The 16,180-nt window shown below is 43.1% G+C and overlaps 1 protein-coding gene across 3 annotated transcripts; it reads right to left on the bottom strand.

Annotated features, from left to right (window-relative positions):
• Window positions 1-1,745: 1,745 nt before the first annotated feature.
• Cby2 (chibby family member 2) lies at window positions 1,746-15,297 on the bottom strand. 3 transcript variants are annotated; one of them, XM_027928688.2, is made up of 3 exons: window positions 15,223-15,297; window positions 14,816-14,896; window positions 1,746-3,024 (listed from the first exon to the last, which is right to left on the bottom strand). In XM_027928688.2, exons 1-3 carry the CDS (start codon window positions 15,295-15,297, stop codon window positions 1,837-1,839), a joined length of 1,344 nt encoding a protein of 447 aa, XP_027784489.2. In that variant the 3' UTR covers window positions 1,746-1,836. The 3 variants fall into 3 exon arrangements, with proteins under 3 accessions (XP_027784489.2, XP_027784488.1, XP_027784490.1); XM_027928687.2 differs by lacking the exon at window positions 14,816-14,896 and adding an exon at window positions 13,478-13,558; XM_027928689.2 differs by lacking the exon at window positions 14,816-14,896.
• Between the last annotated feature and the right edge of the window lie 883 nt (window positions 15,298-16,180).

The raw sequence follows: 16,180 nt of genomic DNA, 5'->3' as shown, positions 1-16,180 counted from the left end.
TGATATTCTGCTTCACTTTTGGCCACAGCAATGGAGTTGGCCATCTATGGACCTCTGAAAGCGTGAGCGCCAAATAGATTTTTTCTCCTCTAATTGTTCTTGTCAGGTCTTTTGGTCACAGCGACAAAAAAAGCTGACTAACTTACCCTTCAGGTGATTTCATTAAAAAGCAAAGTTTGGGAGCCAAACTCCGCTCTTTAGTTGCCTGAGGCTACCTTTCAACTTCTTGTTCTAAAGTATGTTCAACTTTAAAATGAGAAATTTCAAAAAGACCAAGACACCCAATCTTGAGCCTCTATACCTTCATTCAATGAGCCTGGTAGCCACCTGTCCAAGCTCTTGAATCCAAGTGGAAAGTGTGAATCCAGGAGTATAAAGGTGAGCCTAGGGTCAGGGAGAGCAGAGAGCACCCCTTCCAAAACTTGGTTATCAACAAAGTAATATAAAGAGGGATTCCCTTGGAATCCAATAAAATCCAATAAAAAAATTGGGTTCCCCCAAAATAAGCAGATAACTTTGTAGCATGTCTCAGATGCTTTAAGTCAGAGAGTTATGAATCTGATGGAGAGAATTGTAATAGGATTGCCCCTGTAGAAATCTTTGTTTTCTCAGAGCATTTCATGGACTTGTGTTTCAAGGGCTGTACTTTGAGAGCCCTGGGGCAGTGTTAGGATTTTGCTTTCCAGGGGATATTTGACAATCTCTAGAGACGTATTTGCCTTAGCTGTGGGCCAGTTAGCCTTAAGTGGCATCTGATGGGGAGAGGCCGGGGATGCTGGAGAATACCGTACAGGACAGTCCCTAACACAAAGAGGTATGCATTCCCAAATGTCTAGTGACACAGTTGAGAAGCCCCAAGTTAGAGTGATCTCTTCTCCCTCAATGCTATAGCCTCAGAAATAGGAGATAAGAAAGACAAGAGAAAGCAGAAAAGGAGGAAGGAAGAAAGGAGGAAATAAAAACAAACAGTAAAGGCAAAAGAGAGAGACTGGGGGAGAAAAGAAAAAGAAAGTAGATTCATAATTCTTAAAACTTGGAAGCCACCAAGGTGTCCTTCAGAAGGTAAATGGGTAAATAAACTGTGGTACATTCATAGACTGGAATGGTATTCAGCGCTAAAAAGGAATGAGCTATCAATCTACAAAAAGGCATGAAGGAAATTAAATGCATATTGAAGTCAAAGAAAGCAATTTGCATGCAGCTTTTGCATGCACCCCATCCCACTCCCCTACCTACTGGATGATTCCAACTACACGTCATCGTTCTAGGGAAGACAAAACTCTGGAGACAGTGGTTGCCAGAGGCTGGAGGTAAGATGACTAAAGAACTGTAGGACAGTGAGACCATTCTGTATGATACTACAGTGGTGGCCATGTCATACACTGTCCAAACCTAATACACAATTTCAAAAGGGAATCCTAAAGTGTGCTGCGGACTTGGGGAGATAATGATATATCGGTGTAGGTTCATCAGTTTTAACAAACATACTACTCTGGTGGGGGATGTTGGTAGTGGGGGAACTGTGCATGCGAGAGGGCCAGGGGCATATGAGAGCTCTGTACCTTCAGCTCAATTTTTCTATGAACCTAAAATTGCTCTAAACAATTCTACTTTTTGCAAAAGGAAAAGAAGCCAAAGTGGCATGCTGGTGTTGGCTAATCCCAGCCTCCTAGGCCTTTATTTCTTCTCTGAGTTTAGGAGGTCCCTTAATGCCTCTCTGCAGCAGGCACACACTGGTGGGTAAAGGCAAGGACAACGAGGGAAAGAGGGGGATTTTCTTTTGCCCGGTGTGGTGTTCTGTCCCTGAACTTCGTGTCCCTGTCCACTGCTAAGGCCTCAGACCCTGCTGGGCTTCTTGAGGTCCTTGTTCTTGGACGGCATGAAGGCACAGAGCTCCTCGATGAGCATCTCCATGCGGGCGGTGACCTCTGTCACCGTGTCGATGACCAGCCTCTGCTGCAGCTTCAGCTTATTGTTCTCCCACAGGGCCTTGTTCTCCTCCTGGAAGACGCGGTGCTCCTCGCGGAGCACGTGCAGGGCCCTGTTCTCCTCCTGCAAGAGCCGATTCTCCTCGCGCAGGGCCTGCAGCGCCTGGCTCATCTCTCTCATCAGCTGCAGGGGCTGCTCTCCACCCACCAGGCTTGTGACCGTCTTGCCCTCGTCCTCCCTGGAAGGCCCCGACAGGTTGCTGACCATCTCCCTCAAGGCCCGCAGCGTCTTGGAGTCCTCTTGCGGGCTCGAGGGTCCTTTGGGCTCTTCAAAGGGAGAGGAAAGGCCCGGGCTCTGGTCGGGCAGCAGTCCAGGCCCGTGCGGCTCCTGGTGGGGGGAGGGCACTGGCTTGCTGTCCTCCACAGAGGTGCTCTTGTCCTCGGCCTGGCTCCAGTAGGCCTGCCTCTGCTCCAGCAGCTGCTGCAGGGCTCGGTTCTCCTCCCGGAGGAGCTGCAGCGTGCTGTTCTCCTTGCTGCACTGCGACGGCAGGGCCGCGTTGTCCTTCTTGACCGCCTCCAGCGACGCGTTGTCCTTGTGCAGCGGTGGGGAGGAGGCGCGGCTCTCCTCGCGGCCCAGGGCGGCCTTGTGCTCCTCGCAGAAGACCTGCAGGATCTTGTTCTCCTTGCGGAGGCTCTTGTTCTCCTCCCGCAGGGCCTTGTTCTCCTCCCGCAGGGCCCGGTTCTCCTCCTGCAGCAGGTACTCCTTGGCCAGCCTCTTGTGGTGCAGCTTGTGGTGGAAGGAGGAAGAAGGAGAGAAGTAAGGGGACTGGAGGCGACAGTTCTCGTTCACCCACCTTCCGTCCTGGAACACGAACATCTCGTCACTGAGCTGCACCCGCGGCGGGTTGTAATCCAGCTCCAGGTCCGCCTGGGAGGTGGGGCGCTCCATGGGTTCGAAAGGCACGGAGGAGAAGCGGTTGAGCGGGTAGGAGTGCTGGCTGACCACCCGGCGGCCCTGCGCCGCCTGGGCCTGCCGCGAACAGCGAGGGGTGGAGTACAGGCTGTGGAGCCTTAGGAAGGGCTCAGCAGTGCCCCTCTGTGGGAGAGAACAGGGAAGTCCAGTGTTAATGGAGGGACGGACACACCCAGAGCTAGTGGACAGGCCCAGGACACCCCCCAATAAACCCTGCAAGTCTAATAGGCTCCTGGTCCCTGGGGACATTTTTGCCTCCTGGGGTCCTCACAAGGAAATAGAGCCAACCCTTGTTATTCTTGGTAGTTTTGTTGTATAAAGTCATCTCCAACCTTGAATTGATAAATTCTGAACCATTGTCCCCAGGGGAAGTGCAGGACTAGATTCCTGTGAGCCTCCAGTTACAACTGATCAATACATAACCTTGTTTTATGTGTGTTTCTGTTTAAAGATGTCTTAATGAATATGTTTGATTGATTCGTTAAGATGGAGCACATCATTAACAGCACCGTCATTCATGCTGGAACAAGACTTAACAAACACCGTATTTTCTCCATCAAAGGCTTCTTGTGATTAGGGACAATAGATAGCACCTTCAACTCTACCTAAAGTGAGCTATGTTCCAGTATGAGAGTTCAAACAAGAAGTCCCCACGTTGGAGTCTCTGCTACAGACCACATGCGCTACTCTGTATGTCCAATGGCCATAGAAGTGCTGTAAGTATTGATTCTGGGGTTACAAGCAAATCTTGGTGAATAGGCAAGTGTACAAATATAAAATCCATATTAATTAGAGGTTAATGTGATTCAGATGTATATGGTGGAGGCTAAAGTATCGATTTTAGAAGCAACCAAATATTTACAGTGCTGGACTTACCACTTATCAGCCACAAGAATTTAATCAAGTAATTTGAGCGACAGTTTCAAAGTGGGACATAATGGTACCTCCTTGATTCAGAGATATTTGAAGTCTTAAAAAAGATCATGCACAAAATCACTAAGCATGAACTCTGACACATTTCTGTCACCCTAAAAGAACAAATATTGTTCTCAAGCTACCCCAGCTACAGGTGTGTGCCTGCAGTTGGCATGAGCAGAGGGATAGCATGAATCACCCTGATAGCTATCCAAATCACTGTGTTTAAGATGGGGTGATGTTGATCACCCCCCTCCCTTCTCCTCTGGACCACTCAGGTTCATCCTCCTCTCTTAGCATCTTGGAGTCTGTCCTGACCACTGCCCTTTAAACATCCATCTCAGCCCTCAACACAGTGCAGGGCTCAAAACAAAGTCTAGCTGCTCATTTTGGAGAGACAAGCACCATCCCAGACAGATCACTGAGTGCTGAGAGTTCGACCCGTAGGAATGAAGACAACAAAGGGCACTAAGGAATTCATAAAGAGGCTCTCATGGTGGTGGCCATGAACCTCAAAACTACAGCATAAAAAGAGGACCCGGATCTGCAAAGTTTAATGGCTTTTGCAGTTCCAAGCATAATCTGAATGAGTTTTAAATGCAGATTTCTGAGCCTTCCATTTGGGAATCTAATTCAACATATTGAAGTGGGGGCCAGAAATCTCCATTTCTAACCAGCTCCCTTACATGATTCTGGATGATGTGGTTAGGACACCTCTAAGAGAGCAAGATTAAAGAGAGAGGGGCCAAGACCTGGTTCAGGTTCTGTCACTGGTGAGCAGTTCGAAGCTGGAGGTTGTCTCACATTCTCTGAGACTTGGATTTCTCACCAGTAAAATATAGCGAATCAACCTCTGTGATCCTAGAGGCACCTTCCAACATTAAAAGTCAATGATGGAAGCTGGGGTTGTGGCTCAGTGGTAGAGTGCTTGCCTCACATGTGTGAGGCACTGGGTTTGATCCTCAGCACCACATAAAAATAAATAAAAAACAAAGGTATTGGTCCATCTACAACTAAAAAAAATATTAACAAGGAAAATCAATGATGGGCTGAGGATATAGCTCAGTGACAGAGTACTTGTCAGGTATATGTGAGTCCCTGGGTTCAATCCCCTATACTATTAAAAAAAAAGTCAATGAAATATATCTGTAAAATGCAGATAATAATATGTACCCTGCTTAGTTCACAGCACCACTGTTATGAACTAAGCAAATAACAGAGACAAAAATGTTCTTTAAATTACCAAGTGCCTTAGAAATGTAAGATATTATTATCATCGAGAAAAGCAGATTTTAATAGTGCAAGAACTATGAGATGTATTCAGAAAGACGTGAACAGGTGTAATACACACTGGAGAAGAGACAACCATGGCAGCAATGAATTAAATAAATATAAGATCATGATAGTTACTTCTAAAGCCATCCAAAGCATTTCATTCAAGTACATAAAAATGCTTTCCAGATATTATCAACTCCTCATTTCTTGGGTGATTTTCACAATTTTACAGAGACAGAAGGTAGAAAACAAATAATCTGCAGTGTGTGTGTGTGTGTGTGTGTGTGTGTAGAAAGAGAGAGAGAGGCAATTTACACAGCATATAAAGTTAGAATTCTTTAAGATGCAAAAAGCTAGATAAATAGAAGACACAGTTCTATACCATTAACTTTGCAATAAGTACATGTCATTAACTCAGTAAAAGTAAGCTCAATCTTCCAGGTAGCAAAGGTGCAAGGGCATTCTTTAAGCAGAACCTTGTTTCATTTCAATAAATTTAGCCTCCATGGTTTTCACATTTCTCAATTAGGGAAGCACAAAGGACTCCTGTGGCTGAGTCTGTGATCAGAATGAACCTCACTGTGGATAGTCCAGACTATTTTCCAATAAAAGTTTAAGGCCCCTGAATTCCAGATTTCTGGGATGACTAGCCAAGGCCAAGTAAGGAAACACCTCTCTATTCTTGCACCAGAACGCAATGCAAGGCTCCATCTCAGCAAGATCTAACTCCTGAAGATATTACCATGAGAAGATGTAGTTTAGTGCCTATCCCAGTTCTGAGAGGGAAAAGGAAGTAGGAAACAAATATGGAGACCCAAGATCCTGAGGTGAGCATTCTCCATACAGAATTCATTTCATCCTCACAACACTGGCACATAAAATATTATAATAGGTTGAGCACTCCTAATCCAAAAATTCAAAATCCAAAACTTCTTGAACCCTAACATGATGCCACAAGTGGAAAATTCCACACCTGATCTCATGCAATAAAAGTTGCAGTCAAAATATGGGCCCACTAAAAATATTGTATAAAATGATCTTCAGGACATATGTATAAAATATATGTGAAACATAAATAAATTTTGTGTTTAGACATGGGTTCCATTCCCAAGATATCTTATTGTATATATGCAAATATTCCAAAATTTTACAAAATCCAAAATCTGAAACATTTGTTTCCATGTATTATACATAAGGTATACTCAACCTGTATTCCCATTTTACAGATAGACTGAAACTCAGAGAAGTCTATAACCAGCCCTACTACACTGGATTGGACACAAACCCCCACTTCTGGTTCCCAGAACTTACATGTATAAAGCACACACTTGGGAAATTACCATGGATTTGCCAAAGGACTTCCAGTAACTTGAGAATCAAGATGGTTTTCCTCAACTTTTTATTATGGAAAATTTCAAACATATATGAAAGGAGAAAGAATGATCAAATAAATTTCCACTTACTTCTTACCCAGCTTCACCAGCAATCAAATCAAGGCCACACTTGTTCCACAACCATCCCCCACCACATGATTATTTTAATGCAAAGAGAAATCATGTTTTTATTCATAAATGCATCAATGTGCATCATTTCACAGAACCACATCATTATCATCCCTTTAAAATTTAGAAATGTTCCCTTAATATCATCAAATACTAAGTTGATGTTCAAATTTCCCTAATTGTCTCATAATTTCTCTTTAATAGTTGCTTTGTTTCAATCAGAGATGCTCTTCTTGATCCAACTGAGCATCCAAAGAGGATGCTCACTAATCAGCATCCACTAAGGCTTTATATCTGTTCCTGTTTATATCCATGCTGGCCTTTCAATCATGTCACTGAGCTTCTTTTTTTCCTTAGGCACACACTGAACTAGGTACTCAAGGACTTTCCAACTGGCCCCTCAATAGAAATATTCTCAATAGAATATTAACATGTGGCAGATCCCCAGCTCTGGACAACCTGGGTATTTGACCCTTGTCCTTATGCACACCATAAACTGACCTTGGTCATATTCTCTTACACTGCAGCCTTGTTTTACACTGCTACATGATGAGGGATTGGAAACACGACCTCTAACTTTGGTCTCACTTTCTCTGGTCTCCTGGAGCCATATTTGCTGATTGGCATAACTGGGGCTCCAGCATCCTTGTTGACATCTTGTCCTTGCCCTTCGATGGCCAGCTTTTCCCAAGCAGACCTGGTGCCTTCCTTGTCCCATACCCACAACACTTAATCTAGAAGGCTGACAGGCTAAATAGGTCCCCTTTACTTTCTCATCAGAGAACCAAATCCTTCCCTTACAAATGAGCCCTACTATCTTTCCTCCTATCCCCTAGGGACCCAGTTAGTGGTCAAATCCAGTGCTGCCTCATGGCTTGACTTCTTAGAACACTTAAATACCTCTAAAACTTTATCAGGCGTGCATTTATTTGAATGGGTATTAGAAGAAAAATAAGCTTATTTTAACAAATTCAGAATTCTATGGATATTATTAAGAGGCACTAAAATAAAGCAGCATCATTTCTTTTTCTGAAAATGAGAAACTTTAAGGAAAAAAATTGCAAGTCTGTTCAGATATGACAGAATTCAGGATTAAACTTTGGAGAAACATTGAGTCAAAGCAAATTCATTCTTTCCTGTGTTTTTTCTCCAATTCCAATCAGAGCTAGCTGGAATTCTTCCTCCAAGAGGAGCTCTTTCTTGGCCTTTTGAAAATTCCTCACCTTAATCATACTCCCACTTAGAATGCTATTTCATCAACTCTTCTCCACATTGTTGATTAACATTAAAGTTGGTATCTACTGTGTTCCGAGCTCACAGGTCTTGATCTCAAGAAACTTCCAGTCAATTTGAAAAATCAGTGAATAGCATCAGTTATTTCTTGGTGAAAATTAGAGGTTAAAATGCAGCAAGCGTTAATGTAAGCAGCAAGTTAGGACATAATAACACCTGAAGAGACTCTTGGCTCTGCACTGTCTGAGTGCATAACCCTGACAAAGTCATCTAACTTCTGTGCCTCACTTTCCATGTCTAGAAAATGAGGGGATTAACACACCCCATGTATTTTTGCAGGTTATACAGTGCCTGACTCTAGGAGATGCCATTCACTAACATTGCCGCGTACAACTCATACCGCTGTCTATCTCAACCTACTTATTTCAGAGAATTTTTTGTAGAATTCAAAAATAAAAAGAATATATTTTCTTTGTAAAGAATAGTTGTTACATTCACAAGCAGTTGCTTAATATTTCCTTAGAGGAAGGCTGCACACAACAAGCTAAAGGAAATAACACTGAGTGACTATTATATGTCTAACAATATGCTAATGGCTTTCTTTATTCATATGCAATATCTTACCCAAAGATCTGAGATGTTTCTACCTAGCATCCCATAGCCAACAAGGGGGTGGAGCCAGGTCTTAAAATTAGTACACTTCACTCCAAAATCCATGCCCATTCTAGCACTTCATAATGGCTAGGTATTTTATTTTGCATGTGTTGTTATCATTCCAATAGTTTTCATATATCCTGTCCCCCGCCATTTATTTCTATAAATAAATTGCAATTCTCTAAAGAAGTAACCTTTTATTTATTTATTTATTTATTTTAGACATTTCTAGTCCTGGGAATTAAAACCATATATTTGACATACAGTGGAGGCTTAATGTGTCCCTGCTGATGAATGAATTGACCAACATGCACTGAAAAGTGGGAGGAGATATTAGACTAAATTCTATGAAACTGTTCATATTCTGTTATTTTTGGGCCTCCAAACGTGGCCATTTCTTTTGTTTTGGAAAAACAACAAAGGATCTGAAAAGAGTTCTATGCTCCTAAAACTTCCTTGGAATACTCTGAAAAGGTTCCCATAAGCCTGGGAGCTACCCTTTGGCAGCACTGTTCATTTGCCCTAAAGGATAATGAAGTGTATTTGGTAAAGCTATATCCCCATTTCATTTCATATTTTTTTTAAATTTATTTTTAGTTGTTGAGGAACCTTAATTAATTAATTAATTTTTATGTGGTGCTAAGAATCAAACCCAGTACCTCACACATGCTAGGCAAGTGCTGTACCACTGAGTCACAACCCCAACCCTCAATTCAAATTTTAAAACTTTAAAATAATCCTAGTGCAGGGATGTGATTGCATGATGTAAAAATCTCCAACAGTGGAGTTTGCTACCTTGTGAATTCCACAAACTCCCAGGTCCCTCTGTGTGCTTCCCTTGAAAGAAGCTGCCTCTGCCCACAGCATGCCAGCTATCCATTTCATCATCTTGAGCCTGTAATCCAATCACCACAGTAAAATCCCCAAATTCCCAATATCTTTGAGCTCCAATTCCTGTGGTTGAGTACTCTTAAGAAAATCTCTTAGCTGCTCTGAGTGTCACCCCCAAAATAAGCCTAAACAAAGCTGGTGTCTACTTCCTGGGGTTGTAAGAGGACAAGGGGCAGGCAAGATGTCACAAAGATCAAACACACAGTCAGCTCTACTGGTAAGATTTAACATCTCCTGGCCTGAGCCACTGTTGCAAATGCTGAGTATATTTTTCTGCAAGAGCCTTTTCCACAATGTGAGCCTCTGAGCTAAGCAAACACATGCAGGTATGAATCGCAGGCCTCCTCGGTCTATGTTTGCAGCCAGTTCCTTTCAGTAGGTTTTCTCGACCAGTGTCAGTGGTCATTGGGTTGGTTCCCTGGACTGAGCTAATCTGCCCTGATAAGTCAGGCCCTGAGAAGAGGTCTGTGCCCAAATAAACCTTCTCAAACACCCTGAGAAGGATAAGAGGCAGAGCCTATGGCCATATGGTCCAAGTTTCCCACAAAGGAAAGGATCAGCTCTTTCCTGGTCTCTGGGAAATGCTCTCACACAGGGACAGAGACCCAGTAGATGGGGAAGAAAAGGGTTGTCTCCCTTCATGGAAGAATAAGACATTAAGTGGCTACAGGAGAGGGACAACTTATTATACCTTTCCATCAGGTGTTGGAAAAGCAACCAAAACTCTGTTCTCAGCATCAAAGTGGCTGTGACCAAATAATCTCTTAATGCTGATGATCCCAAGAAGATGCCTGGGCACAATTTGTGCCCATGTAGATGTCTGAAATCCCACCTATGCTCAAGAATTCTTTCTCAGTGTAGGTTTGGCCCCCTTCCTGGCATCTCCTTTTAAATGGGAGTGATCCTAGAAGGGAAATGCTTGAAATCCCCAAGGACTATATGCCTAGGTCAGATCACTAGCCTCAGGGATAGTGAGAGTATAGAAAAGAGTAGCTCGTGGAAAGGAGAGGGGCAAGGGGCAAAGGGGGCCAAGAGGAACAGAGTCTCCTATTGGTGCTACAGGATTTCTAAGGAACAGGACTCTGTGAATGGGATCTTCCAGGGTGGAATTTCTTTGGGGATGGGACTGTACGGTGATTAGCCAGGCTTAGCTGACATGGACTGCTATGGTTTGAATGTGTCTTCTAAATTTCATGTGTTGAAAACTTAAACCCCCAAATCATGGGCTAATCATTTTTGAGAGGTGGGACTTTTGGGAAGTGATTGGGTCATGAATGGATTAATTCATTCACGGATTAAAGGATTATAACAGGAGTGACTTTTTATGAAGGTGAGCTCTCTGTGACTGGTTTGCTCTGTCTTGCCATATGATGCTCTCTGCCATGTTAGGAGGCAGCAAAAAGATCCTCACTGGCTTTTGGTCTTCTAAGCTTCCAGAACTATGAGCTTAATAAACCTCTATTCTTTCTAAATTACTCGATCTCAGGTATTTTGTTATGGCAATAGAAAATGGACTGATACACATATTGAAGTTCTCTTTACTCCTACCACAACCCAGAAGAGATGTCCAAACACTCAAGGAAAAATCCAAGTCTATTGACCAAGTTTTTCAACATCTATTTTACCTCCATTACTGAAGGTTACTAGCAGAGAACATTTAGTCGTCCTGGGTACTTCTAAAGCTTATAGAGTGGAAAGGTCCTCAGATCCTGAAATGAAATAATGCCAAACATGCTACCAATTTGCAAATGAGATGACATAACTGACTGAGTCTTATTACCATTTTAAAAAATTAACTTACCTCTCCAAGTCCTTTGATAAAGTCAATATTTGTTTTAATAAATTCTAACAGGTAAAAGTATAGTTCACCGGGTCAACATGACTGATTTTGATAGAATTACAACACTTGTAGCAAAAAGAGAATAAAGAAGAGATTATACATGGTGGTTTTCACTAATCATTTAACACAGACTGTCCTGAAATCTTTCCCTGAAAAGTTATTCATATTGGCAGAGATACTGGTACTGTCAGAGGGATCCCGTCACTTCTGAAGAACAAGCCCAAAAAAAATGGGGAGAAAAGACAGCCAGGAGAGGAGCAGGGGGGCACTGGAAGGTGCCATCAGAGCTCATTCTGGCCTGGTTAGAGATCCTTCATTAATGATCTAGAGTAAACAGCACTTAATGAAATTCCCAGCCAGTGCTCACTGGGGAAGTCAGAGTACCTGTGAGCACCACATCATTATGTGCAAGAGGAACCAGGAGATCAGTTAACTTGGGCAGGAAATAACACTCATGACTTGCAAGTTAATGTGCTGGAGGGAAATAGATCAGAAAACACAAATATTTAATGTGAGGAAGAAAAATGGGAAATCAATAAGACCTGAAAAGACCTAAGGGTGATAACAAATCCTGAGTCATTCGCATTTACAGTCTGATTGAGAAGCCCAGATGCCCAGCAGGACTGGAGCTACTGCCAGAGCTGCTTCTTGGAGGCAGAGCTGCTGTTGCCCTTCCCTCCCCAAACCCATGGACTTGGTCTCAAAACTGCACAGGGCAGATACACACAGGGAGCTTGGAATCAGATGTTAAGATTGGGGGAGGGGACCTTGGCCCATTTATTGATTGGGTTATTTGGTTTTTTTGGTGCTTGGCTTTTGAGTTCTTTATGTACCCTAGAGATTAGTCCTCTATCTGATGTATGAGGGGTAAAACTTTGCTCCCAAGATGTAGGCTCTCTACTTACTTTGCAGATTGTTTCTTTTGCTGAGAAGAAACTTTTTAGTTTGAGTCCATCCCATTTATTGATTCTTAATTTTGATTCTTATACCAAAGGAATCTTATTATGGAAGTTGGGGCCTAATCCCACATGATGGAGATTAGGATCTACTTTTTTCTCTATTAGACACAGATCATATTACAGGGACACAGCCACATCAGTGTCTATAGCAGCACAATTCACAATAGCTAAACTGTGGAACCAACCTACCTGCCCTTCAATAGATGAATGGATTTTAAAAATGTGGCATATATACACAATGGGATATTACTCAGCAATACAAGAGAATATAATCATGGCATTTGCAGGTAAATGGAGGGAGTTAGAGGAGATAATGCTAAGTGAAGTTAGTCAATCCCAAAAAACTAAATGCCTAATGTTTTCTCTGATATAAAGGAGGCTGACTCATAGTGGGGTGGGGAGTGGGAGTGTGGGAGGAATAGATGAATTCTAGATAGGGCAGAGGGGTGGGAGGGAAAGGGAGGGGGCATGGGGTTAGAAATGATGGTGGAATGTAATGGACATTATTATCCAAAGGACATGTATAAAGACATGAATTGGTGTGAACATACTTTGTATACAACCAGATATGAAAAATTGTGCTCTGTATGTGTAATAAGAATTGTAATGCATTCCACTGTCATATATAAATTTTAAAAAATCAAGAGGAAAGAAGTTTTTAAAAAAAAGATTGGGAGAGGGGAGACACTTGCTCTTAAAAACTAGAGAGGAATTACAAATCTCAGACCCAACCTGGCCCAGCCAGGTGACAGAGAAGAAAGGATGCTCCTATTCCAGCTCTGCCATCCCTGTTGGGCTTCCCATATCTGTAAAATCTCTACCACTCACCGGCACGGCCCTGGCCCTGACACACAATGTCATCAGTGCTCAGTCAATATTTCTTCCTCTCCTGGTTTCTCAGATTTACCCTTTTCCCTTAAGCTGCATGCCATCTCATTCATGGAGGTATAGCAAGAACATCAGTCCCTCTTGTTTGGTTCAGATCATCTGTATAGAGATATCACTCCCCTCCCCCAGAGACCCAGTCAGAGCATCGTGGCATGTAAGCCTGAGGCCACATCTGTTCGTGTGGGGTGCGCACACCCAGACAGCAGAGATCCCCTCATCCCGTGGCCCTCTGCCCTCTAAGACCCCATCAACTGCACCAGGTTTGGCAATACAGAAAGTGAGCCACCCCAGAAAAAGCTCTACCCTTCTTAGAGGATTTTTTTTCCTCTTTGACTACAGAGCCTATTTCTCTCCCTGGGAGCTGGAAATCTCCCAGGGAGAGAAACAGGAGAAATGGATAATTCTGTGATTATCCATACCTGAGGCAGAACCACATTGGTGGGGGTTTCTAGGCTCTCATATCTGGTGTCTTTTTTTCTTATAAAATTTGGCCTTGAGTGCTGTGGAAAAGAGAAAACAAGAAGGTTTCCACTTCCCATCTCTATCACATGATCAAATTCTCTTCTTATCCCTACGCCCAGGTTGACATTCTCTGCCTGTCCTTTAGCAGAGCAAAGATTGGTTTATGTGGACTATGAAGGAACCACAGGTCAACACCCACCCTCAGGGAGGAAGTAGTGGCCAACAGAGCTCAATGTGTGTTTCAAGCAGAAACAATCAGAACTAAAAATGTTTCTGCGGCTTGTTACCATCTTGTCAAAAGATCAGGAGAAATCATCTAATATGAGGGCTACGCGTCATGAGCTGAAACAGAAAAGTGGCCCTTCCATACAAAGCCATAAGGATGATGTGACAACAAACATCCAGGATGTCTTCTTGTCCTGTATATTTGCCTCCCATTGAACATATTTGCTGGGATGGTTCTAATTGTAAACATAGAATGCCCACGGGCGACTGTCCTCCTTGTGTGTCCCTGGACAAACCTTTCAGATAGTTACCTCTGCATTGGATTCCTCCATCCTACATTTCAACCCTTCTGGTTGCATGGCCATGGTCTTCCAATGGGGCCTTAGGTGACTCTGGAGAAAGCAAGGCCAACCCCTTTATGACATAGCAGCAGTAGAAACAATCCAACCCCAAGGACCACACCAAGGAAACAGCTGCTTGCGGGAGGAGACCTGAGAATCTCTAGACTGCCAGGACTCCAACAATTTGTTGGCCTCAGAAAACAAACACACACACACACACACACACACACACACACACAAAACAACAACAACAGAACATGCCCATCCCTCTTATGTTCTGTCTTTGGCACATAACCAGGCTTAATTATCTCCATAACCCTAAATGACTCTGCATCCCTTAGTATGAGTACTAGGTTTTCTCCTCATGGATTCATTCTTACACATTTGATGTCAAGTTCAAGTTGTAATTCACCTCGGAAATCCAGAGTAGTTACACAACAGCCTGTAGCAAAGAATCTAATTTGAGAGGGTTGGGTTATTTCTGAGTATGATAGAAACTTGAAAGGTTAGGACTTTCAGGTGGCTCATCTACCCAGCCTCCACATTCAAGGATCCCAAGCCCATGTGGCGTCCCCAAGGCCCACAGCCGGGGGCGGGGGGCATCTATCACAACTGGAATCCAATGGCCTAATTTCTCTGCTTATTCTACAACATCTTACTAGAATCTCTAAAGAGAAGGGTTATTATGCCTAAAACCGATGGGCTACATCCTTCTGTGATTATCCATACCTGAGGCAGAACCACATTGGTGGGGGTTTCTAGGCTCTCATATCTGGTGCCTTTTTTTCTTGTAAAGTTTGGCCTTGAGTGCTGTGGAAAAGAGAAAACAAGAAGGTTTCCACTTCCCAACCCACTCTGGGCCTCAACTGCTCACCCGAAATATATAATGACTGTCTGTTCATCTATTCCCTTCTTGTGTATTATGTAAATTATGAAAATCTGAGTCTGGAGATATGGATCTATCTGATTAGATGCTTTGTTGATGTCTGAACAGAAATTAAGACAGGGATTATAGTTGACGTAAAAGCCTTTTGAAAGTCTTTGAAGCAGAGATGGCTTCAAAGATGGCTTCAGAGATGGCTATACCTACTCCCTTGCCTAAGACTATTATTTCTATCTCAAGTAAAAAATCATACCAATGTAAGGTGCCAGGTATAGGTCCTATGCAGAAGCTGGTCACCAAAACACTCAGAACATTCCAGAGGTGACATCACAAAACAATATGGTGTTTTTCAGGGTTCATGGTTTTTCTCTGAGCACTATAGGCAAGAATGATGCATCTGATAAACAAGAAGAGTTTGTGCTGGCTGTGATCACATGGCTAGTTAGGGTCAGCGTGACACATAATTGCCCAAACACTTGGCCTTGTTTGGTCATCCTGGTTGCCATTCACATCCTCACTGCCAGGCTAGGTGGAGACTTGTAACTTTTTTCCACCTGCATTTGGATCACTTAAGAAGGAAGAAACAAACACAAACCAAACTCTGCCAAGACCCAGGGAGGAAATACAGTCTGAGCTGTTTTTTGACACCAACTGGGTGTCCTACAATTCAATTCCATTCTGACATTAGCTCCCAGGGTTAGTGTCAGATCCCAGAAGTCAGGAGCTCAGTCCCATAAGACTGCCTTCACTTCAGATGTCAATCGCAGGTCTAATTCACCTATACTTCCAACTGATCAGCTATAAATCAGGCGTTTCCACCTCCTCTTCCCTGGGTTCAGCAATTTGCTAGGATGGCATACAAAAATCAGGAAAATGCTTTACTTTTGATTACAATTTTATTGCAAGGGATACAACACAGGAATAGACTATGAAAGGAGGTGTACAGAGCAGGACATTGGAGAGATGGGTGTTCATCATTCAAGTCTCCTCTGGGCATGCCATACACCCAGGATCTCCATGTGCTCACCAATCCCGAAGCTCCTTAAACCCAGTTATTTTGTGGATGTTTCATTTCATTAGCATGGTTAATTAACTCATTGGCCATTAATAATTTAACTCAATCAAGCCCCTCCCCTCTTCTCAGGATGGGGGATGCTGAAAATTCCAACTGTAATCACTTGGGTTAGGAACCAACCAACCAACCAAGATGG

Source organism: Marmota flaviventris, chromosome 4, assembly GCF_047511675.1.
Source record: "Marmota flaviventris isolate mMarFla1 chromosome 4, mMarFla1.hap1, whole genome shotgun sequence".
In the NCBI taxonomy this organism is placed as follows: Eukaryota; Metazoa; Chordata; class Mammalia; order Rodentia; family Sciuridae; genus Marmota; species Marmota flaviventris.
This window is presented reverse-complemented; position numbering and strand designations above follow the sequence as displayed.

Excerpts from the sequence above, each read along its gene's own strand:
- Cby2 (XM_027928688.2), bottom strand. The coding sequence starts at position 15,297 with ATGTCACCTCTGGAATGTTCTGAGTGTTTTGGTGACCAGCTTCTGCAT. Across the intron at positions 14,897-15,222 it reads ATACCTGGCACCTTACATTG|CACTCAAGGCCAAACTTTAC; the intron begins GTATGATTTTTT and ends TCTTTTCCACAG. Across the intron at positions 3,025-14,815 it reads CCAATGTGGTTCTGCCTCAG|AGGGGCACTGCTGAGCCCTT; the intron begins GTATGGATAATC and ends TCTCTCCCACAG.